At 34.4% G+C, this 23,986-nt stretch overlaps 1 protein-coding gene across 2 annotated transcripts in view; it reads left to right on the top strand.

Annotated features, from left to right (window-relative positions):
- Positions 1–248: 248 nt before the first annotated feature.
- The window catches only part of LOC127832680 (protein O-linked-mannose beta-1,2-N-acetylglucosaminyltransferase 1-like), a 45,784-nt gene continuing 22,046 nt past the window's right edge, over positions 249–23,986 (top strand). The window contains exons 1-9 of one of the 2 annotated variants that reach the window (XM_052358309.1): positions 249–364; positions 12,410–12,503; positions 14,950–15,027; positions 15,552–15,590; positions 19,318–19,362; positions 19,808–19,910; positions 20,432–20,490; positions 22,136–22,186; positions 22,740–22,824. In XM_052358309.1, coding sequence (XP_052214269.1) covers positions 12,473–12,503; positions 14,950–15,027; positions 15,552–15,590; positions 19,318–19,362; positions 19,808–19,910; positions 20,432–20,490; positions 22,136–22,186; positions 22,740–22,824 — 491 coding nt within the window. In that variant the 5' untranslated portion in view covers positions 249–364; positions 12,410–12,472. The remainder of the gene's footprint in view (positions 365–12,409; positions 12,504–14,949; positions 15,028–15,551; positions 15,591–19,317; positions 19,363–19,807; positions 19,911–20,431; positions 20,491–22,135; positions 22,187–22,739; positions 22,825–23,986) is intronic. The other variant, XM_052358310.1, reaches the window with a different exon arrangement.

Raw genomic sequence — 23,986 nt, forward strand, 5'->3', positions numbered from 1 at the left:
AACATTGATTTAAATTTATTAATTGTCACATTTACCGGCATCAAAAAGCTTTTGCTATTAAATTAGGTAGTTCCTATTATAAATTAATGATATTCGATTCAACTGTTACAACATACTATTGATTTGTAACCATCAGCTAAGAACTTAGTGTTTTGTAACCATTTGTCGTACATACTTGCACTCTGGATCAGCAGACGATTTATTTCATATCTCCGGAGGAATCCGAGATAGCCGATGTATCACGATTGACATACTTGATAGTGTCAACTCGATAAAAACCTTATCAGGGCTGTACTTTTTTACTCCGAGGTATCGTTCAATCTGTCGTGAGGCAAACTTTATCTGGAATAATACAATAAATAAGGTGTACATATATTTGGCTCACACGTTAAACCTTAACTTTAATAGTTGCGAAAAACAATAACTTAATGTTAAATGGATTTAGTTCGCTTGAAGAACGATTGGGTGGATTGTATTTTAATTTCTTACATCTTCATTTACCGAATTCCATTTATCGTTATTTAACGCACCTTATTAAATTTGTTTATAGACATGTAACAATGAAAACGTTAGAAATTGTGTTGTTAGTTGTTGGTGAACATGTTCACTGGGGGCTGACGGGGTCAAAGCGTAGTCCGTTTCGCTACGACGTCGGGTATATGTTTTACTACGAAAACATTGTGTAAATACACTACTTAATCAGGCGAGTTTCATCTTTTCGGGTGTTTATGGATTAGGGAACGGAACATCCAGTAATGGTAGGTACTTATTTTCAATAACAAACTAATAACAAATGCGCGTAGTTGCATTCTTTAAGTTTATTTTGAGCTAAAATCGAAATATTTTGATTTGAAGCAATGCATAAGGTGGTTATTCTATTAAAGTAGCCAATTACGGTAACTTAAAATATAACTACATGTTACTTTGATTCAGAGTATATTACACATTTTAAAGTACAAAACAGATGACGAACATGTACTTTATTATTCAATGCTTTGTTTCGAAGGAAATTACAAGTCGCTTTATGTATAGGTTTCGCACAGAGTATGTATTGGTTGCGCAACGAAGTACAAATATTATGTATAGGTTGCTCAACGAAGTTTCTGTATCCATTTCAGGACATATCACATGCAGTTACTGCAGACTGCCATTTCCCAATGCAAAAGATGCCGTGCTTAACTGTGCGCATGAACATCCAAATGAAAAGGTTGAACCCGGTGAAAGCCGGCAGAGTCCCGGCAGAGCCCCGGTGTACCGTCACTACGCCGGCACTCACCGGGGCTATACCGGCATCAGACCCCGGCAGAGGTGCGGCAACGCTCCGGTTTAACCGGGGCTCCACCGGGAAAGTATTCAAAGGTTTAATACCTCCGTGATGAACCAGGAGTTACCGGAAAGGACCGGCAATGACCGGCTTGGCACTGGAAACAACCGGGTTTGCACCGGGAACAACCGGGACGGCACCGTCAGAGCACCGGTTTACTTATTTTACGTAGCTATAAAGGGACTCTGCCGGCATTCACCGGGGCTTCACCGGGGCGTTGCCGTAGCTCTGTCGGGGTGTGTTTGGGCCCCGGTGGAGCTAAGGTGCCGTCCCGGTTGTTCCCGGCTCAGTTTCGGTTGTTCCCGGTGCCACGCCGGTCGTTGCCGGTCCTACCCGGTGACTCCCAGTTCATCCCGGAGGTATTAAACATGTAAATACACGCCCGGTGGAGGCCCGGTTGTCCCCGGTCGTCCACGGTTCATCCCGGTGGAGCACCGGTTCATCCCGGTAGGGCCCCGGTTCATCCCGGTAGATGCCTGATCACGCTCTGGGGCTCCGCCGGCATCATAGTGAGACTGGGCCTCAACCGCATTGTAACACGAGGTAAATTTACCGGCCGTCATGTACGCAGTAAACAATAACCTGTGACAGAAACCCACTCCCACACCTTCACAACAATATATTGATTAGGCAATTGCGGATTTTGCCATTGGGGTCCTACTTTCCACACCTTACGGCTGTTACAGGTGTGGATTTTACAGGTAAAATCATGTACACGAACATGAAATTCATCTCAAATTTAGTTGACGTTAACCGATTTTTAAGAAAATCGCTTTGATATATACAATGTAAAAATCAAAATCCGTATTAGATAAATAATGATCGAAGTTGGGACATGGGATTTACTTTGACATTAGCAGAGTTTCGAGATAAGCGAGTTGGGGATAACGAGTTCGAATGTTATTTGGCAAGGAGTACCGTATGTTGAAAATCTATCGTCGGTCTCTATCAAAATGAACGTATAAGGGAATGTTACAAGATGAAGATGCGTCATTTTTACTGAGACCGACGACATTAGGTTCTCGACTTTCAACTGTCATCTTATATATGAATTTTCGATTTTAATCGCTCCCTTTGGCCTAGTCGTGAATTTAATTTTATCATAATAATGTGCATTACTATGTCGACTGTGCGCTTCGGATCATGTTGTGCCGTTGTTACTAACTCTTCCTCAAAGGAAACATCCAGCCACTCCATGACTCTGTATTAAAAAAAACGTTTCTTTATTTTGCCTTTGAGAGATAACCTATACGTCTTCTGTGAGAAACGCATACACGCTAAAGCGTTGTCGTAGCGAGGCATATACGTATACTGTCAGAGACATGATCATGCCTAATAATAATATTTAGCCGTTATTTCTGATAACTGGGTCACTCTAAACACATCAGTGACTTAACGATACATAGATCAATATGGAAATTGTAAACCTGTGTCATTAAAACACAGTTGTAAACCTTAATTGCATTTTTTAAAGTGAAACTTGACTTCGGTTTGATAAAACAGCGGTATATTTCATGTTTAACCGCATAAACCAGACACATCTTGGATTATAATTTGATGTAAAAGACCCATGAAATGTCATTGTGCTTAAACTTAGAGTTTTATTAGAAAAGCATAATCTTAGCTGTTTTAACACAATTTTCGACTTATCCGTTCTCGATGTCATGTGTATTCAAACACTGTTTTCGTAGTAAAACATATACCCGACGTCGTAGCGAAACGGACTACGCTTTGACCTCGTCAGCCCCCAGTGATGTTTTGATAAACAATATTTGCACATTTTGTGTTAGCTGAAATAATTCGCGTTCAGAATTAATCTGAACTTGTTAAAAGTTGTTAAGTTTTCATATTTTCAGTATATTCGGTAATAAATTTTCGCGATGTACTTTCGTTTTAATATCGTGATATGAAATTGAAAGAACATCGCGAAAATAGGTGACATAACGATATACACACTTTAAATAACGCAAGTAGATTGATCATTTTATATATAAAATATGTACAAATCACTATTCATGTGCAATATGCATTCCTGGGTTTACCACGTGTTGATGATGATCAATCTACTTACGTTATTTATAGTTGTTTTTATTGTTTTTTGAGGGTTTTTTTAAAATTTATTTATAGTTACCTGGTAGACATACTCAGTAAAATTTTATTACAAAATAAACTGAAAATATTAAAACTTAACGTCAACTTTTTTCAAGTAATGTAATAAGTTGCAATAATTAAACTCTAAGCTTTATAGCCCAATGGGCTGTTTCGAGTTGCAATGCGCTCTCTCTCTTGTCCATGGGTGCAAAATGTAATCAAAAATGCAAGGGTTAAGGAACACTGAAACTGCAAGAACTTATTAAAGTTTACCTATCTAAACCACAAACTCATCCAAATGGTACCATTAAAGCAAGAAATAATTGATTTTATTGACTTAGGTTTTGTTTTGTACGCTGTATCCGCCATATTGGAAAATTGACCCAATATTGGTTAGGTCGCAGTACACCAATATTTTGCACATCTGGTTACATGTATGTGCTCCAGCCTATAAAGTCGATAACGATGTGGTATTCGATACAGAATACACTGTTTCAAATTTAAACATAAACATGTCAGCGAGAAAAGTGTGTTGAAACATCGTTGTGTTTTTATAGGGTGCATGCAAAGGATAACATCCGTAGGTTGCCATTCAGGTAAATTTAACATGTTTATGAAGTTTATTCATTATTTTCCTCAATTTGTCTCGAACAACGTCTGTTTAGTGAAGCACACGGATTCGCTGCGCTGAACTGCACCCATGTTTATGAAGGGGTGCATATGGACTGCCATAGCCGCCATAGCAAAATTTATCAAAAGGCTCTGGGAGTCCGTTTATATGGACTAGTAATGTAATATACCAGTCGTCATATTTTAATCAATGTAGACTAATAATAGACCATTTCAAGCAAAGGCTCCCGCTGCCGTTCGCCAGCAGTGTTTTTTTATGGCAATTTCGGGGCTGATATTCGGCCCCATTCCCCTAAAAAAATAGTATTTATTTTTCCCCAATTTTGTAGAAAAAATCCCCTCAAAAAGGAAAACAAATCTTTTTTTCTTTTAGAAACAACTGTCTAATGATAAATATATCTCAAATTTATTTCATAAACAACTAACAAAGTATTTAACATAATTAATATGATTTTTATTAGCTTGGCTGTTTTCGGAGAAAACCCGAGCTATTGTCATAGCCAGCTCGTCGTCCGCCGTAGGCGTCGTGCTAAAACCTTAATTAACATTGGCCATAACTTTTTAAATATTGAAGATATCAACTTGATATTTGGCATGCATGTGTATCTCATGGAGCTGCACATTTTGAGTGGTAAAATTTCAAGGTGAACATCATCCTTCAAGGTCTAGGGTCGAAAAAACAAAGTCAAGCAAAGTAATAAGCTTTAAATGGACATAAATATCTGACCTGCCCACATATATATTTTTGTTAAATAAATCAAAGCGGCGCAGTAGGTGGCATTGTTTCTGACAAACCAATTTGGTAAAAGGTCAACGTCAAGGTCATCCTTCAAGGTCTACGGTAAAAAATACACATTAAAGGGAAGTACATTTGTAATAAGCTTTAAAGGGAGATAATTATTCAGTTTTGAACATAGCCACATTATATATTTGGCATGCATGTGTATCTCATGGACCTGCACATTTTGAGTGGTGAATCTACAGTCACGGTAGTGGCATTTAATTATTTGCTACTAAAAATAGAGATTTGTTAGAGACAGTTATTTTCAAGGGAAGTAATTTATATAATTATAAATCTCATATGATATATTTCCTTACCAAGAATTGAAGTTCTTTTCACAGTTACTGTACATATTTATTATTTTGATTATTTATAACTCAAATGATTGATTTGTCAAAGTTTTTTTTTAAATGATATAATTATCATTTCTTTCATGTACTTAGTTGTTAATAGTATTGTTCATTACATACCTGTGGACTTATGTCCATAGATACGTGATGAACTCTGGCTATGATCGCTTTGAAAAACCACAGGCCTTGGTTGTCAGTGATGTCTGACTTGGTCATTTTTGACTGTCTACAGACATCCCCCCCTACCCCCCCCCCCCCCCCGGTTGGATTGGACAAAATCCAAGGGAAGTAATATGCTTTTAAGGGAGATAATTTCTATACCTGCCAAATGATAAATATAAATTTTATTTCAAAGTGGCGCAATAGGGGGCATTGTGTTTCTGACGAACACATCTCTTGTTGGGTCACTAGGTCAAAGGTCAAGGTCACTGTGACCTTTAAAAAAAAATAATTCTGAAAAGCTTTTGCAGCCGAGTGTGGCACACGTTATGCGGTGCTCTTGTTATTATAAAGAGTTATTATATATTCAATTAGTTTTCCCAAATCAGTGGACTTTTCACTTGAATTGCATTTTTTCCCAAAATGGCAAGGAAAAGGCCTGATGTATCTATATTGTGTCAATACTTGTTGATAAAAACCTTCCAATTTGGTCCATTTTATTGATAAAAAATGCTCTAATTTTCCATTTTTTAGATTTAAAAAAATTCCAATTAGACTCAAATTGGCTTGGAAAACTGAGACTGTGCATGAAGGCTGAACTGTCTGAAACTAATGTTGAAAAATCATTGATATATATTTAAGAAAAAGGACAGAGACATTCAGCTGTGAATATAACATTCATACATTTATGTGTATTCATATAATTAATATCATTAAATATACGTAAAAAAGTGAATTTTTAATTTTCCCTTTTCCTAAAAAACGATGCGTATTTCCCCTTTGGACGGGCATCGCCACCATTCCTCTATAGGTGCAAAAAAACACTGGCCAGATTCGCCAATGGTGAAAATTTAGCAAATTCAGCGAATAAATAATTGTTTGGTGAAAACCTTCGGCGAACGATTTTTTCCTGACAAATGCCGTCCCAGATAATAAACTCTTTCAGCTGTAGACTGTGCTTCAATACATCGCTGTGTTATTGATCTGAAAAATTGATATGCAGTCCGCATAAACACTGGTCAGAACCGGTCATCGAGACAAAGGAAAATGACTGGTGTGAAAACAAAACAATGGTGTAATTGTACATCTTATCGGCTTAAATGAACAATTACATCTGATTAAAGATTGCTGCCAATTTCAATCAATTTGAGTAAAAGCCGTTAGCGAATTATCAACTTAGTCACACAATGAACGTAAGTAAAGAAGTTGATACTTGATTTTAATTTCGAGAAGTTCTTAAAGTTTGTAATGATTAAAGGCTAAATGTGTTGCAATTGTGAATGACGATATATGAACTGGTATAAAACCCTTGACATTTTCAGCGAAAGTGTCGGAAATTGCGACTGCCATTATGGAGACCATAGGCAATAAGCGTCCTTTGGACTCTGACGAATCTAATGACACAGTCTAAAAAAAATCAAATCTGATAATAGATCATTCAAAGATGTTTTGCTTTTGGAATTCAAGTGGTTAGACTAAATGCAAAATCAAAAATGATGTATTGCAAAATATGCATACAGTTTCAAAAATCAAATTCATTCACTTTGGGTGTAGTATGTTGAAAAAAGACAACATTTCAAAACCCGAACAATCAAAAGGTAATAAAAAAGAATGACAATCAATATTAAAATGAATATACATGAACAATTTTTATATTAATTGTTAATAATATATTAAAAATAACAATAATATTTTATATTCATAATAAATATATATTGACACTTTTAAAAATGAGCTTTTTGTTTTGAAATTTAGCATATTTAATTTTGTTTATTTCTGATCACAAAGAGGCCTCACAAGCTTGAAGTTTGAAAACATCAATGACAAATGCGCAGGCTGCAGCAATATCCAAAAGTGAAGCGGCTGTAGTGTCGGCTATGACGAATGTGTACTTTGCTGCACAACATACTCTCGCATCATCGCTGGTTCCAGACCTGAACAGATTGTGTGTCTTGCAGGTAAAAAAATAAATAAAACATCTTTAAAACAAATTTGATTTGTTTTAAATTGATTGATAAAATTTGATTTTGTTTAAGTTTGCTACAAATATTGAGCAAAATATACTTGAAATCATAAAATATATTTTCAGGATGCAAATTTGTATTAATATATTTTCAGGGTGCAACCCAGCTCAATGTCCTTCGAGTTGACAGCCACACGTCATATGAACACAGCTCCAATGTGTCGGAATTTCAAAACTGTAAGGCAGACGTTCTGAGGAGTGATCTTCTCCTGAAGATACAGACATCATGCAAGTACAGTATCATGATCAATGAGAGTACAGACATTTCAGTGAAGAAAAATTTAGTGACCTATGTTAGACATTTGGTAACTGATGAGTTTGGAATGGCTTTAAAAGCCGCTTTGCCACATACTTACTTTTTAGGTGTGGCTGAACCTCAAAGAGCAAATGCAGAGAACATATATGAGAATGTACATGTAGTTAATTTGCTTGGTAGAAAGGGAATCGACATTCAACATCTCTAAAAAATTCTATTAAAATTGAAAACTTGGAGAACTTGTTGATTTTGTCCATAGACAGCCCACCAATGGAAAAGTTTGATTCCAAACGTGCTTTCAAGATTTGGGCTGGATTGAAGTTGAGGCGGATTATGGCCTTCTGCTAAAATGTATGTTCAGGATATTATGTGCTCATTTAATGTAAATTTATCATGTGCATATTTTATGAACATGTGCTTGAGTTATGATGTGTGTATATTTATAAATGTTTTGTGGTACTGTTGTTATACGCCCGTCTATGACGGGACGTATTATGGTATACCCCGCGTCTGTCCGTCCGTCTGTCCGTCCGTCTGTCCGTCCGTCCGTCCGTCCGTCTGTTAATGTCGTACGCTACGTCAAATATCCTTTGACAGATTTTCTTCAAATTTTAACACAATCTTAATATTGATAAACCCTGATCCCCTTTCGTTTTTGACGGAAGTCTGAATTGTCGTTCCAGAGTTATGGGACTTTGTTCGTCAAAATTTCGTGATTTCATTGAATGTCCTACTGTAGCTCAAATATCCTTCGATGGATTTTTTTCAAATTTCAACACAATCTTAATATTGATAAACCCTGATCCCCTTTCGTTTTTGACGGAATTCTGAATTGTCGTTCCAGAGTTATGGGACTTTGTTCGTCAAAATTTCGTGATTTCATTGAATGTCCTACTGTAGCCGTCCGTCCGTCCGTCTGTTAATGTCGTACGCTACGTCAAATATCCTTTGACAGATTTTCTTCAAATTTTAACACAATCTTAATATTGATAAACCCTGATCCCCTTTCGTTTTTGACGGAATTCTGAATTGTCGTTCCAGAGTTATGGGACTTTGTTCGTCAAACTTTCGTGATTTCATTGAATGTCCTACTGTAGCTCAAATATCCTTCGATGGATTTTTTTTTTTTTTTTTTAGTATCCCTGAAAAATTGAACAAGGTGAGCTTTTTTCTATTCCGATTGTACACCACTTACCCATCTACATTTCTCTTTTATTATTGGTCAAAATATCTATAACAGGTTTACTTCAACTCCATATCCTCTAAAGAAATGCATACATATACTCAAAAAAAGATATGGTATGAATGTCAAGGAGACGGCGCTCCATGCTCATGTACTTATAAAATAAACCATGTATTCAAATACAAATAAACTGAAGTAAAAAAATGATTCAAAGGGTTATTTATTACCTTACTACTTCATTGGCGAACGACTGGCGTATCATGCGCTCATGGCGCAGCTCCTCAGTTTTTTTTGGTTATGCACACATGATGTGGATTATGGCCTTCTGCTAAAATGTATGTTCAGGATATCATGTGCTCATGTAATGTAAATTTATCATATGCTTATTTTATGAACATGTGCTTGAGTTATGATGTATGTACTTCTATAAATGGTTTGTTGTTAACTGTTTATTTTTGTTATGCACACATGATGATTATAGTAATAACATTTTAAATCTTTGTTTTGTAGTTTCTTCTTTTACACCCTTTAGCCTAGACTTACACCAGGTGGTTCCTAATGCTTTGCTAAAACTTTGGCTACAGTTTCTAAAATTTGGCTACAAAAAATTACATTTGGGTAAAATGTTGGCTATAGAAATTTTTGGGCCAGGGGGAGCCCTGCAAGCTTCAAGTGCGCATGAGCTGTGTTAAATCTCGAATCGCGAGATGAGACCCCTAATATGAAAATACGTTTTTTTAGAACTTTTCTTTTTTTCGTCAATCTGGTTGACAGCCCCTTTAAAAGATTTTTTTGAAAATAGGTCTGTTGAAGATTTCAATAATTATTTTGCACTTTTGGTTGCAGATGACAAGTGGTGTTCAGGGTTTTACATTCCTATTAACTTTTAGGGGTCCCCAGGATGCTTGAAAATTATTTTCAGGGTTCCATTCACAGCGATTTTTTTCCTTCTTTATAAAGTACTGAAAAGCGGCACTTGCCCAATTAGGAAAAAACTACAAATTTTCCAAGTGCTGTCAAAAAATTCTCAATTGAAGGCTTCTCAAAAAAAAACATTGTGTGTATAAATAAAATATAACATTTAGTTAGTTTCCCTTTGCAGCTCTATGGCTTTAACCTAAGTAAATATAATATTGTCAACTTGACATCTTTTAGTTATAAATTTAAAGTATTTGGGAGCAAATATCTTGGACGAGTTAGAAAATGATGTCGGTTGATTGAAAAACATGGCCGCCAGGGGGCGGGGCATTTTTCCTTATATGGCTATAGTAAAACCTTGTTAACACTCTAGAGGCCACATTTATTTTCCAATCTTCATGAAACTTGGTCAGAAGATCTTTCCCAATGACATCTTGGATGAGTTTGAAAATGGACACCTTTGCTTGAAAAACATGGCTGCCAAAGGGCGCAGCATTTTTCCTTATATGACTATATATGGCTATAGTTAAATCTTGTTAATACTCTAGAGGCCACATTAAATGTCTAATCTTTATGAAACTTGGTCAGAAGATTCATCCCAATAATATCTTGGAGGAGTTTAAAAATGATGCCGGTTGGTTGAAAAACATGGCCACCACGGGGGCGAGGCATTTGTCCTTACATGTGATATGGCTATAGTAAAACCTTGTTAACACTCTAGAGGCCACATTTATTTTCAGATCATCATGAAACTTGGTAAGAAGATTTGTCCCAATGATATCTTGGATGAGTTCGAAAATGGATGGTTACTTTAAAAACATGGCCACCAGGGGCGGGGCATTTATCCTTATATGGCTATTACATGTATGGCTTTAGTTAAACCTTGTTAACACTCTAGAGGCCACATTTATTGTCCAATCTTCATGAAATTTGGTCAGAAGATTGGTCCCAATGATATCTTGGTTGATTTCGAAAAAAATTATGTTTGCTTGAAAAACATGGCTGCCAAGGGGCGGGGCATTTTTCCTTATATGGCTTTAGTAAAATCTTGTAAACACTTTAGAGCCCACATTTACTGTCAGATCCTCAGGAAATTTGGTCAGAAGATTCATCCCGACAATATCTTGGACGAGTTTAAAAATGATGCCGGTTGGTTGAAAAACATGGCTGCCAGGGGACAGGACATTTTTCCTTATATGGCTATAGTAAAACCTTGTTTACACTCTAGAGGCCACATTTATTTTCCGATCTTCATGAAACTTGGTCAGAAGATTTGTCCCAATAATATCTTGTTTTCTCAGGTGAGCGACTTTGGGCCTTTCAGGCCCTCTTGTTTACAAATGGTATGTGATATCAGAAATAGCCTTAAAGTTTTACAAAGACTGCCCCTGCGTTCAAAACTTGCCACGCTTTATTTCACAGCTGAGTGATTTCAGTGATTTTTTTCTTTTTAAAATACCAGAGAACAGCAATTTCTCAATGAGGAAAAACTACAAATTTCCCAGTTTCTGTTAAAAAAAATGTCCCCATTGAAGTTTTCAAAAAAAAAATAAAATGTAATGCCGGTCCGTCTGGTGGCCGTCAGACGGTGCAAACATCACAAATTTCCCACTGAATAAAGAAAATAAGGACTGCATAAATTAAAATATCGCTTTTTATTAACACAATATCATTTCTCAAGTTTCATATTATTTCTGTTTGCTGATGTTATTCGTTTCTTAGCCTAAAAGAAAAATCAAGTCATCTAACCTCGTTATCCATGACCCTTTCTAATGAGTGCCAAAACGCAACTGAAACCAAACGACTGTTTGGCCTTATTTATACTCGTAGTAAAGTGACGTCATACGCATGTTTCAATGTATGACGTCACATGACTAAGCAAATCTTCAATGAATGACATATGATTTAGCACAATTTCAATGAATGACGTCATATAATAGTAAACATTCAAGATGGCAGAAAAGAGAAAATACCGCGAAATACTTGCGAGTTAAACGTAATTTATGACAAAGGTAATCATCATAATATGATGAATTAATAAATAATATGCAAAGAACTTCACAATATCATTATATTGATTATACTAGTATAACATTTGATAATTAAAGAATAAACAATGATTTATTCATGACATTGACAATCGTACTATGTGTACATCGTAACCGACTATTTAAAGGTAATAATAGGCATTGACATAGGTCAAAGCAATATATATTTTTTAATATATTGCACTATTTAGTTATTTTCCAAATGCAGCTCTATGGCTTGAACCTACCTGTAAGTAACCTATAATAATGACAACTTGACAACACTTAGTTATTAAATTTAAAGTATTTGTGAGCACAAAATAAAAAACACCAATTTCCCAATTTGAAAACATCACAACGCAAATTTTCCCAATATCAGGGTTTTTCACGCACATTTTTCCCAATTCGGCTGGTACCAGTACTGTTCCCAATAGGGCAAACAACGACGCAGAATTTATGGCCAAGTTGACCCACTTGCTTCACTTTTCAGTATGGGAATTTATGGTTAAAAATAGTTTTCTTTACATGCATAACTTATATTATGTGTGGACATTCATTTCTTTGACACATCTAGTTTATGAAGTTATATGTATCACCTTCAACATATAGAATCCTATTTAGTTAAATTTGACTAATCTTGTTAAAATGTATGTTTTGTATTTTTTAGCATTCCATCAAACTCCTTGAAAAGCCCGGCAGTTCATGAGGCAAGAACCAAAGATGCTTCAAAATGTTTGCCCGTAAATGTAAAAGGATTTGTGGTGGGTAAACAATTCAGCCTTGTTTCAATGTTTAATGAATACATAAGTGATTCTTTAGAAAATAATAACATGTGTGTAGTGTAATGCCCACTGCATCTTAATCCGAGAGGCTTATAGTGATTGTTCTGTCCATCAGCAACAGGTTGTGTTGATTTAATTGTTGTTTTTTTAGGCTTCAACACGTCTTGTCAAAACTCTTTTATAGACCAGTTACACTAGTGTCGCTTATGACCATTCAATATTATATACCTGTATCACAATTGGACCTTAAAATGATTTGGATTTCACAGCTAATACATTGTAAAATAGAATAATTCAAATTGTTTTTTTAGCTCACCTGTCATGATATGACATGGTGAGCTTATATGACCATGTGATGTCCGGCGTCCGTATGTGTGTGCGTGTGTGCGTGCGTCCGTCCGTGCGTCAACAATTTGTTTGTGTAGACACAGTTTTCATCCAATCTTTATGACATTTGGTCAGAATGTTTATCTTGATAAAATCTGCGTCAGGATTGTATTTGGGTTATCAGGGGTCAAAAACTAGGTCATTAAGTCAAAAATTAGGTCACATAATAGGTCAAATAATAGAAAAACCTTGTGTAGACAACAGAGGTCGCAGTTTTCATCCAATCTTTATGAAATTTGGTCAGTATGTTGATCTTGATAAAATCTGGGTTGGGATTGTATTTGGGTCATCTGAGGTCAAAAACTAGGTCACTATGTCAAATAATAGAAAACTCATCAACATTTTGTTTGTGTAGACAGTAGAGGTCACAGTTTTCATTCAATCTTTATGAAATTTGGTCAGAATGTTTATCTTGATGAAATCTGGGTTGGGATTGTATTTGGGTCATCTGGGGTCAAAAACTAAGTCACTAGTTCAAAAACTAGGTCACTAAGTCAAACACAAGGTCACTAGGTCAAATAATAGTAAAACCTTGTATAGACAATGGAGGTCACAGTTTTCATCCAATCTTTATGAAATTTGGTCAGAATGTTTATCTTGATGAAATCTGGGTTGGGATTGTATTTGGGTCATCTGGGGTCAAAAACTAAGTCATTAGGTCAAATAATATAAAAAACCTTGTGTAGACAATAGAGGTCACAGTTTTCATCCAATCTTTATAAAATTTGATCAGAATGTTTATCTTGATGAAATCTGGGTTGGGATTGTATTTGGGTCACCTGGGATCAAAAACTAGGTCACTAGGTCAAATAATAGAAAAACCTTGTGTAAACATTAGAGGTCGTAGTTTTCATCTAATCTTTATGAAATTTGGTCAGAATGTTTATCTTGATGAAATCTGGGTTGGGATTGTATTTGGTTAGTCAGATGAGCAATTCAGGGCCATCATGGCCCTCTTGTTTTTAAATATTATTTTACCATTCAGTCATTCACAAGACCAGCTTCATGGAGTGCTGCTTATGACCAACAACAATCCATACATATAAAGCGAATCTCACTTTGACCTTGACCTTATTTTTACTACACTTTCACAGGCTAACTTTATGTTCCATGCCATCTTGCACAAAAATAGTTTTCTTCTACTTGTTATTTCTATCTTTTGGCTATTTTGTGGTTAACTAAATTTTAATGTTTTGTCTAGCTCTTACTACAACATTTGTAAGCTGACACAGTTGCTGCATCAATTCATTCTGATTACTGTTACGTACCTTATTGACTTTTGACCTGAGTAAGACTTTAATTAATTGAAATTGCCTAACCAGCAAATTGGAGCCACCAATATGTTCTGTTTGTATGTTTATTCAAAATAAAACAAAGTCTTTTATTTTCTGGTCAGAAGCTTACAAAAATTAAATAACCTATATGCACTTTTCTGTCTATATGAAGTTTGCAAACTCTTATTTTCTCAAAGTGGCAAATTCTGTTAAAACTACCACAGCTGATAAACCTATACATTAAGGAGGTCATAATCAAAAGAAACTTTGTCAAATTATGATTTTTGATTATGATTCAACTTATGAAAATGAAAATTCACAAGGAAATATATATATATATATATATATATATATATATATATATATATATATATATATATATATATATATATATATATATATATATATATATATATGAGTACATTAACCTGTTGTTAGCGTATTGTTGTCTTGTCACAAATTGAGAATGTAAGCATTCATAAAATATTTCACTTAAATAAATATAATATTAACTGTGTCATGCAAAAATGGGTCATATTCCACATGTTGCCAGCAAACCACCAAACCAGCATATGCGATCTGGCATTCTGATCAGGAGCTACCTATGCTGTCCGCTTTAAAGTCATGGAAGATAGCCTTTGTCAAGAATGCTTGTTTGCGCAGGCTGGTCTGACGCTAAGGTGGTTGTATGTGTCATAAGACCTATTTTTGCATGATGTGTCTCATATGGGAGGTAAACAATGGAGGATGTCTTGAACTTGCAGGCCTGAAAAAGCTGGTTCTGCTAACATTGGCGTGCTGTTTTGCATTGTATGCCAGATCAGTATGGCTTCGGGCTCGAAGTAAGTACTCAATGCTGTGCATTTATTACTCATTCTCTTTGTAAACTGCTTTGAATTGAAGCAAAATGCAAAAATGTATGGTGTGCTGCTTTGGTAAAATAAAATGGTTATGTCAGTCTTAGATCATTGCTTATCTTTTGCTGGCATCTAATCTTGAAAAGTAATGTATTGAAAGGTTTCAATAAGTGGTTAAACATTCATTATTAAAATTGAAATTTTAGAGAAAAAAACACCAACGTAAATTTGAAGACATCTATACTTTTGTTTAGGAAGTTCTAAATTCAAGGCACTAATTGACATTTTTCCTCAATTTTACCATTTAGTAACAAGTTTGCTCACAGATTTTTGTTATGACAAGTTTTGAACTTTTGTCATAGATTCAAAAACTAAAAGAAAGCCCTTAATATGTGAACAAGTCCCTTGAACTGAAGGAAGGTTGAGTTATTATCCTTGTCTATGTTGTATCTCTTTTCTCCATCATTTTAAATTATTATATTTTTGACATCATGTTTGTGTATTACCAGGGCTTGAAGAAACACAAATAATCATTCGAACAACCACAGGTATCGTTATTTGAAAAACTGGAAATAAAATACAATGATAAATTGATTTGAGAAATAATTTTAGGCTAATTGTTGGTTGTTGTGATAAAATCCAACAGTTTGGAGTTCCAATTGGAAGGAATTAAACTGCAAAGGCAATAGTCAGTGTGGTTTGATTAAATGTTTTGGAACATAAACTGAAGGTATCGCAATAAAGAACACTTAGCAAGAAATTATTTTGATTCTACCACACATTAATATATAATTTGTATGTTTAATACCTGAATTATTTTAATATATTTGTTGCTCTTTTTTTCGGAAAAATTGTATACATGTACATGCAGTTCTGTAAAATAACACACCAAAACAATCCAAAATCTTGTTTGTTTCTTTCACAAACTTTTACATAATCAATCTGTAGTCATATGTATAGTGAAGAACATTGGTAAAAGAATGCTAATATCTGATAATAAAATGCCAGACTTAACTAAACATTATAATTTTGATGATCTTATATAAAAAAAATGTTATCTTTTAACTGTGCTGTGTAATGCACAGAGTGTTTCTGAAAAGTTTGCAAGATAGCGTGTTTAAGCATGTGCTTTTGTCTAACATTTCTTTGATGTTCTGGAACTAATTTCACAACATTAGGTTGGCCTGGCCCATAGTTTGTTGCAGAATGAAGCATGCTTATTTACCTTCTTTTTCGATATCTGAACAACAATTGTTGTTGATTTGCTGATATACAAAGATAATAAAAAGTATTTTGAAGTGTATATTTAAAGAAGCTGTGCTTAGAAGCATGACTTCTATTTGTGTTGTTTATTGGGTTGAACCTTCAAAGATAGTTTATGCCCCTCACACTGCACTGCAATGATTGGGGCTTATGTTTAAAATATCTATGTAGCTCAATATTTACTTGGGAGGTGCAGATTATTAATGGTTTCTCGATACTCGGGATGCCTATCAATTTTTAGGTTGAGTTGTCATGGTTAGGGTTAAGGGATCTATAAAAATTGAATTGTTAATAGATTATATTTAGAACCCTTCGACCTACCATTATTTAAAATAGTTTTGCCAGCTTTTTATGAGGAAAGGACATGTTTATTCATTTTTAGGTCAACAGGTTTACGTCAAGGTCACTGTTGCTTTTCACACCAAACTTTTCCACAACATAACTAAGCAATTCTTTTACCTACGATCATCAAAATTAGGTATTCTGGATTCTTTGGAGGAGAAGAACTGACATGTCTATTGATCTTTTGGTCAACTGCAGGTCAAAGGTCAAGGTCACTGGGGCTTTTTATGAAAAATTCATTTCAGCAACTTATCTAGAAAGTTGTCTTAAAATCATTCAAATTGGCATTCTGTATGGTTCCAAGGAAAGAAACACACCTGCATGTACTGGTTTTGAATTCAACAGTCAAGGTCACAGTGGATTGTAAACCTAAAAAAAACACACTCTTGGCAATTGCTCATATTGAAGTCTTTCTGCAAGGAGGGCGACATATACCTTTAAAAAATATGGATTGAAATACTAACTTTTGATAACTGTCTTAACAACAATATGATTGTATTTTATAAATGTTATGCAAAAGTGAATATTGTTACTGATTCTTTATATGAAGAAATAAATTATTTTTGGCATTGAAAACAAGATTCCACCATCAAGCTTAACTCTGCTTTGTTCGTCACTTGTACATGCATAATTTTGTTCCTTGATATTTTAGCATTTTGGATTGTAATGTTTGTCAAAATATTGCACATAAGAACATTCCCATATTGGTTTTTGTTTCGCACATTCCCTTATAGCTATTTGTTTCGCACATTCCCTGATAGTTATTTGTTTCTGTTTCAGTATTCTTAATTGGAAGACTTTGTTTGTTTTACTTTTAAATTTAGTTTTTAGTCCCCTACCTGTTCACCAGAGGGGACTTATGGTTTTGTCTCCGTCTGTATGTCCGTCCGTCACACTTTTCTGGATCCTGCGATAACTTTAACAGTTCTTAATATTTTTTCATGAAACTTGGAACATGGTTAGATGGCAATATGGACATTATGCACATCATTTCATTTCGTTCCTACGTCAAAAATAATGGTTGCTATGGCAACAAATAGACTAGAAATACTGCTTAAAATGGTGGTTTTTCTGGATCCTGCGATAACTTTTAAAGTTCTTAATATTTTTTCATGAAACTTGAAACATGGATAGATGGCAATATGGACATTTCATTTCGTTCCAATGTAAACAATTCTGGTTGCTATGGCAACAAATAGACTAGACATACTGCTGAAAATGGTGGTTTTCTGGATCCTGCAATAACTTTTAAAGTTCTTAATATTTTTTCATGAAACTTGAAACATGGATAGATGGCAATATGAACATTATGCACGTTGTTCCATTTCGTTCCGACGTCAAAAATTCTGGTTGCTATGGCAACAAATAGACTAGAAATACTGCTGAAAATGGTGGTTTTCTGGATCCTGCAATTAGTTTTTAAGTTCTTTATATTTTTTCATGAAACTTGAAACATGGATAGATGGAAATATGGACATTATGCACGTCATTTCATTTTGTTCCTAAATAAAATATTTTGGTTGCTATGGTAACAAATATATATATTAAAAAAATCTGGAATTTCTGACAATAGTGGAGCCGGTAGGGGACTTATATTGCTTGACAATAGTCTTGTTAATATTGATGAGTTTACAGTTATTAGATTGTTTTCATGGTCAAAATAAATACATGTTTTTCTTTTATTTACATCTGGATAGGATTAGAATTAACTGTAATTAAAACTGCCATCAAAATTAGATATCATTAACATCCTGTTAAAGATTGACGTATTGTAGGTCAGATAAAACATTGTTTAATACATACCACATTTGTAATAAACTTTCTTAATTATTTCAGAGGAATTTTTTTGAGAAAAAATCTAAGTTTACACCTTACACCTCACAATGTCCTTTATTGATGTTACCTCTTTTAAGGACTTTACATTGTTGTGTAAATTACACTTGCAAATCATGTAAAGCATGTAGAGGTATATATTAAACACATTATTTAAAGGGTTGTTTACAATTCTGTGATATATTTAAAACCTGTAAACTGCTGCTCACGTGAGACTTGCCTAACGTTTCGTCTGATATGGTATCTTATCAGTATTCATGTACAAATATATAATTGTATTGTTCACAATATTGATGAATAACCTAAATATATTCAATTTAGCCTATGCTTAAAAAAAATAAACCATCTTATTAATGTGAATTAAAGATGCAACACATAGCTTCTAATGTAGAACTGTGAAGGTTTGACCTATTAATTGAGTAAAAAGTGTGAATTGTGTGTTATAACAATATGACAAAAAGTGTATATTTTCTTGCAAAAATCATTGCAACCCCTTCTCATGTATTTAGTATGCACTCATTATACTGAAATAAAGCAAATTAAAGATAAAAATGTAAGCCAAATTCATTTAAAAAATCTACTGTGCCCGCTCACTTAGTCTGCTGATACATGTACCAGGCTTAAATAGGAAAATGAAGGCTAAAATAGAAGTTCATAATTTGATAACACCAAGTAAAGTTTGAATAATTCTTTTTCATCAAGAAAATACATATTATTAAGTTGCATGTTTATTGAACGAGAACATTCATCATTTCTGTGAAGTATTTAATATTGATCAATTTGATGTATTTAAACGTTGGTTTATTGAATGTTTGCATCTATTTATATATTTTTTAGCTAAGCCTTTCTTTGTTGATGTATCAGCCTATCCAAATGTCTCCGGTAAGTCCATATAGCTTAGTCACAGATAATAATTGTGCAATCTTGTTAAAGAAATGGCAATTACATGTACTTGCGCTTGTCAATAAAACAATATGTAATGTATATCAATGTAATCATGAAGCAATAAAATGAATTGTGCTATTAAGTGTTTTTTTTCATAGTATGAGGGGTTTTCATGTTGAAACAATAATAAATTAATAACTATTTCTGAAAAATAGACACCATCATTTAGGGTTGGTTGTGAGAACTTGAGCGATAGTAAAGTAATTCATAGACAATTATAAATTACCAGTAAATATTGCTACCAGTAAATATTGCCTTTGAAAATGACAAAAAAGCTGGTCTGAGTTGAATTAAGAGATGAGCCATGAAATTGTATTGCTTAAGATGATAAACCTTTGATCATATTCCCCTATTGATATGCATGTACTATCCTGTGTTTCAGAGGGAATATGTGGCCCTGAATGTGGCGCCAACCAGATCTCCTTCTATGTAAAGACTGGGGTAGAAAAGGATGAACCCCCAATCATATGTGTACATCGCAGCATGTAAGAACATTATTTTGATCATATGTGTCCATAGCAACATATAAGAACATTTGTAATTGTTCATTAAAAAAACCTATACAAATTAACAGCTGTGTGCCAAGTACATACATCAAGTTATCCTTGGATATACAGTACTCTGTGTCCCATTTTACTAATTTTCAAAGGTCAAGGTCACTGTGACCCTTAAAAAAAAATTATCTGACAAGCTTTCGCAGCCGAGCGTGGCACCCGTTATGCGGTGCTCTTGTTTAGTAAAAAATCCCAAATAAATAGTGATCTCACTAATTTGCATCAATGAATTAAATTCTATATTTGCTAATGTCTTTTAATTTTGTTAGTATTAGCTTAGAAGTAGCCTAGAAAAATGGGGTCTTGGAATCAAGATTCAGTAGAGACTATAATGATCCCATTATCATTAATTCAGTCCATATAGTAAACTTTATTTTTATTATCATGTTAACCATTCAGATTCTTATCCCTTTACAATCTGAGTGACCTTAATGTGCCTGCTCTCGTTACAGAGTGATGCATAGCCAGAAGAACAATGTTGGAAGAGGAATGAACGTGGTTGTGATTAATAGTAAGCTGATATTAACCTAATACAATTCATGTTTTGGGTCAAATATTGGTACTCCTGAACATCACAACACAAACACATGTCGATGTTATTATCTCAACTATTCACCTACAGTGCTTTCCACAGGCATGTTTTCAGATGCCCTGGGCCGTAAGGGGTCGGTAAGGGAGGGCTGCCTCGTTGTTGTTTTTTACATTTGAAGAGGCAAATTACTTTATTTGGTGATTCATGACTCTTTAAGAAAAAGGCAATTTAAAGAATTGATAGACATATTTTTTTAATTGTTTTAACCCGCATATATATGTATAATCTTTACTCCTTTGGTTTCCTAATGTATCTGTAACAACCTGACTATCTATTTCTGCATACTCTCTACTTTTCCCGTCTATTCATTTACAGATAATGCCACATATTCAATTTTGAAAAGAACATTCTGGTAAATATTGCCGATAAAAGTGTTCAAGAATTTCAAAAACAATAGCGTTCACCATTTTTCTTAAGTGTCAAATGAATTTTGGCATATGTGATGTGATGTGTTTGTTTTTACACAACAATCAGTGCACTCTCACGTTTCACATGTTAATATAATTTTCACATGCTTTTTTTAGATAAAGGATCAACACAAAATTCATGTCCACTTTTTTTTGTTGAAGATATAAGTTGTTAATGCGGGGCTGTAGAAGTGTGTTTTAGATCACAAACTTAATTAAGCTCTTTTGATAATTCTGCAAAGCATTTACAGTTATGTTTAATGAATTCAATGATAATTTGTTTCCATCACCAGTCTTCTAAGTAACTGGCCATGATTTCATCATGGAGGTGTACACCATCTGGACAGATGAGTGTGGTAGTTACACATAACAAAACCAGCAAACTGCCACAAAACCACACATTTATGGCAATTACTTAAATTATTTAACCTTTTATGCCCAATTTTCATGAAACCTGCTCAGAATATTTGTTGTATTGATAGCTCAATGGAGTTTGAAAATGGGTAAGATTTGTTGGAAACATGTTTGCCAAAAACGAGTCAGTTTTCATAATATGGCGATTTTATAACCTTGTGACCACTCTGGAGGTCACATTAATTGTCCAATCCTCATGAAACTTGCTCAGAACATTTGTTCTAATGATATCTAGGCTGAGTGTTAAATTGGGTAACATTGATAAAAAAATATGGTTACTAGGTCAGATAACAAAAAAAGCTTTTGAACACTGTAGAGGCCACATTTTCCCCCAATCTTTATGAAATTGGCTCATACTATTTGTCTCAATGATATATTTACTAAAAGTGAAACTGGGTCACTTTTGTTCAAAAAGAAGGGCACAAGGTCAAATAAAAAAAAGAGAAAAAGCTTGTGAACACTTTAGAGGCAGGATTTTTTAATTAAACATTGCAAAAGCTGATGAAACTATTTCAGTTCCTTTCTTTCTCAGGTTAGCGACTTGAGACCTGTGGCTCTCTTGTTTAAATTCTAATTGTCTTTCAAAAGTATATTTTACAGTGTTTGCTCTGGATCATTTACACAACAAAGATGTCGAATATGTGCCAGAAAAATACATTATATTAAAACAGTATTTGTTATTAAGAATAAAAAATGAATTTACAATATTTACAACTGACTTATATTCTTTCCTCTTTTCTTAGATAACACACTGAAGGTTGAAGCTGTGAAATCATATGACACATATCAGGATGGTAAGAGATTTATAACTCCAATTCATGCCTAGTATGAGGCACTCATCATTATAGGGCTTTAATGCAACTTACCATGCTATTTAATATTGAGGTCCAATCATATTGGTTATAAAATTATGACATTTTAAATAAAATTATTGTAATTATATCCTATAAAAATGGTTTTAACTGGTGAACATGTGTTTGGTAGAAAAAATAACACTCGCCAAAATGAAGATATTTTTTTGCTTGTGGTATTATTTGTCTTGTAATCAGTATGTACATTCAAAACATGGATACAATTTTGCTTTAAATAAATGTAGTGATTTTGTACATGGCCTGTGTCATGAAAAAACTTATGCCTGATTTGGCCAGCTTAACTCCAGACCAGTCTGGGCAGACTGGTCACACAATAAATTGTTGTTTCATAAGTGGACAGGGTAGCTTCAAAGCAGACTGTGCATTTGCTCAGGCTTAACTGGAGCTACACTGGGAGCACATGTCTGAGTCTTGAGACCAATTTTCACATGATTTGTCTATTATGCTTTAGTGTCATATAAATATCATGTTCCAGATTATCAGTTTCTGAGAGACCTTATGACTGGTATCAAAGAAGGCCATGCGATCATCATGGCCAGTTTCGATGAAATTACTCAGAGGTATTGTATGAAACTGCTCTTGTTATTGGTACTGTAATTGCCTTAGGTGTTTCACAGTATTGTCGCTTGAACTGTTGTTTATTATGCCCCTTAAGAAGGACATGTTGTAGTTGCACTGTCCATTGGTGTGTGGATGGTTGGGTGTGGGGGGCTTTGTTCTTTGTTCGTCTGTCAGTCTGTATTTGGTTTGCTCTCCCTAATTTTTAAAATACTTTTATGGATTTAAATATAACTTCAGATAAGTTTTCCCTGTGACCAGACAAAGGTCATACATTTCAGTGTCAGCTTTGCAACTTTAAATTTATGGAATGATTTTAATATTAATTCAGATCATTATTCCCCATGACCAGACAATTGTTGTGTACATATCCTGTAATCCTCATGTTGAAAGGTCAAGGTCCAAATGCAAGGTCAAAGATAATACATTTTAGTTTCCAAAGTGCGATTTTAAAATTCATGGGAGGATTTAAATTTAATTGTGGATTATTATTCCCATCAACTAAATATTATTCACCTTACAACTACCTTGCTCATATGTGAAAGATCATGAATTTTTTTTTTTTAAACTTGTCTTAGATGATTTTAATACAGTACAGCCAACGCGGCACAAACATAATCCGCGGCTACGCCACGGCTAGATTATTTGTACGTGGGGGCCGAATCATGTGCTCACGCGGCGTATCGCCGTGGCATTCGGCATCGATCCGCGCAACGACGCCGAGTCTGTATTAACTTCGCATACTTTCGCTGAGTAAATCCGCCGCATACGTACGCGGTGGATCGAGTGCAAAGATATCCACCTACATGTACATACATGTATGTGTAGCGTAGAAACCAAGATTTACGCTGGTTTCATAATTATTATTTTCACGTTATAGTAAGCGATATGACACGTAATGCGCTTTAACAAATTATCGTTGAATTAATTACATATGGATTATTCTTCCCTGTTACAAGATACTGTATCACATATAATTCTTATTGGTAAAATTGGTAAAAGATCAATGGCACTTATAAAGAATGATGGTAAATAAATAAAATTTCTGTTCTGTTACATTCAGTTCTTAGTAGGAACCCAAAATTATTGTTATCACCATAATGACCAAAGGATGTGTCTTATACAATTTTTAAGCTCATAGGTAAAATTAAAGATCAGAGCCAT

This window comes from Dreissena polymorpha, chromosome 5 (genome assembly GCF_020536995.1).
Source record: "Dreissena polymorpha isolate Duluth1 chromosome 5, UMN_Dpol_1.0, whole genome shotgun sequence".
NCBI classification, from domain to species: domain Eukaryota; kingdom Metazoa; phylum Mollusca; class Bivalvia; order Myida; family Dreissenidae; genus Dreissena; species Dreissena polymorpha.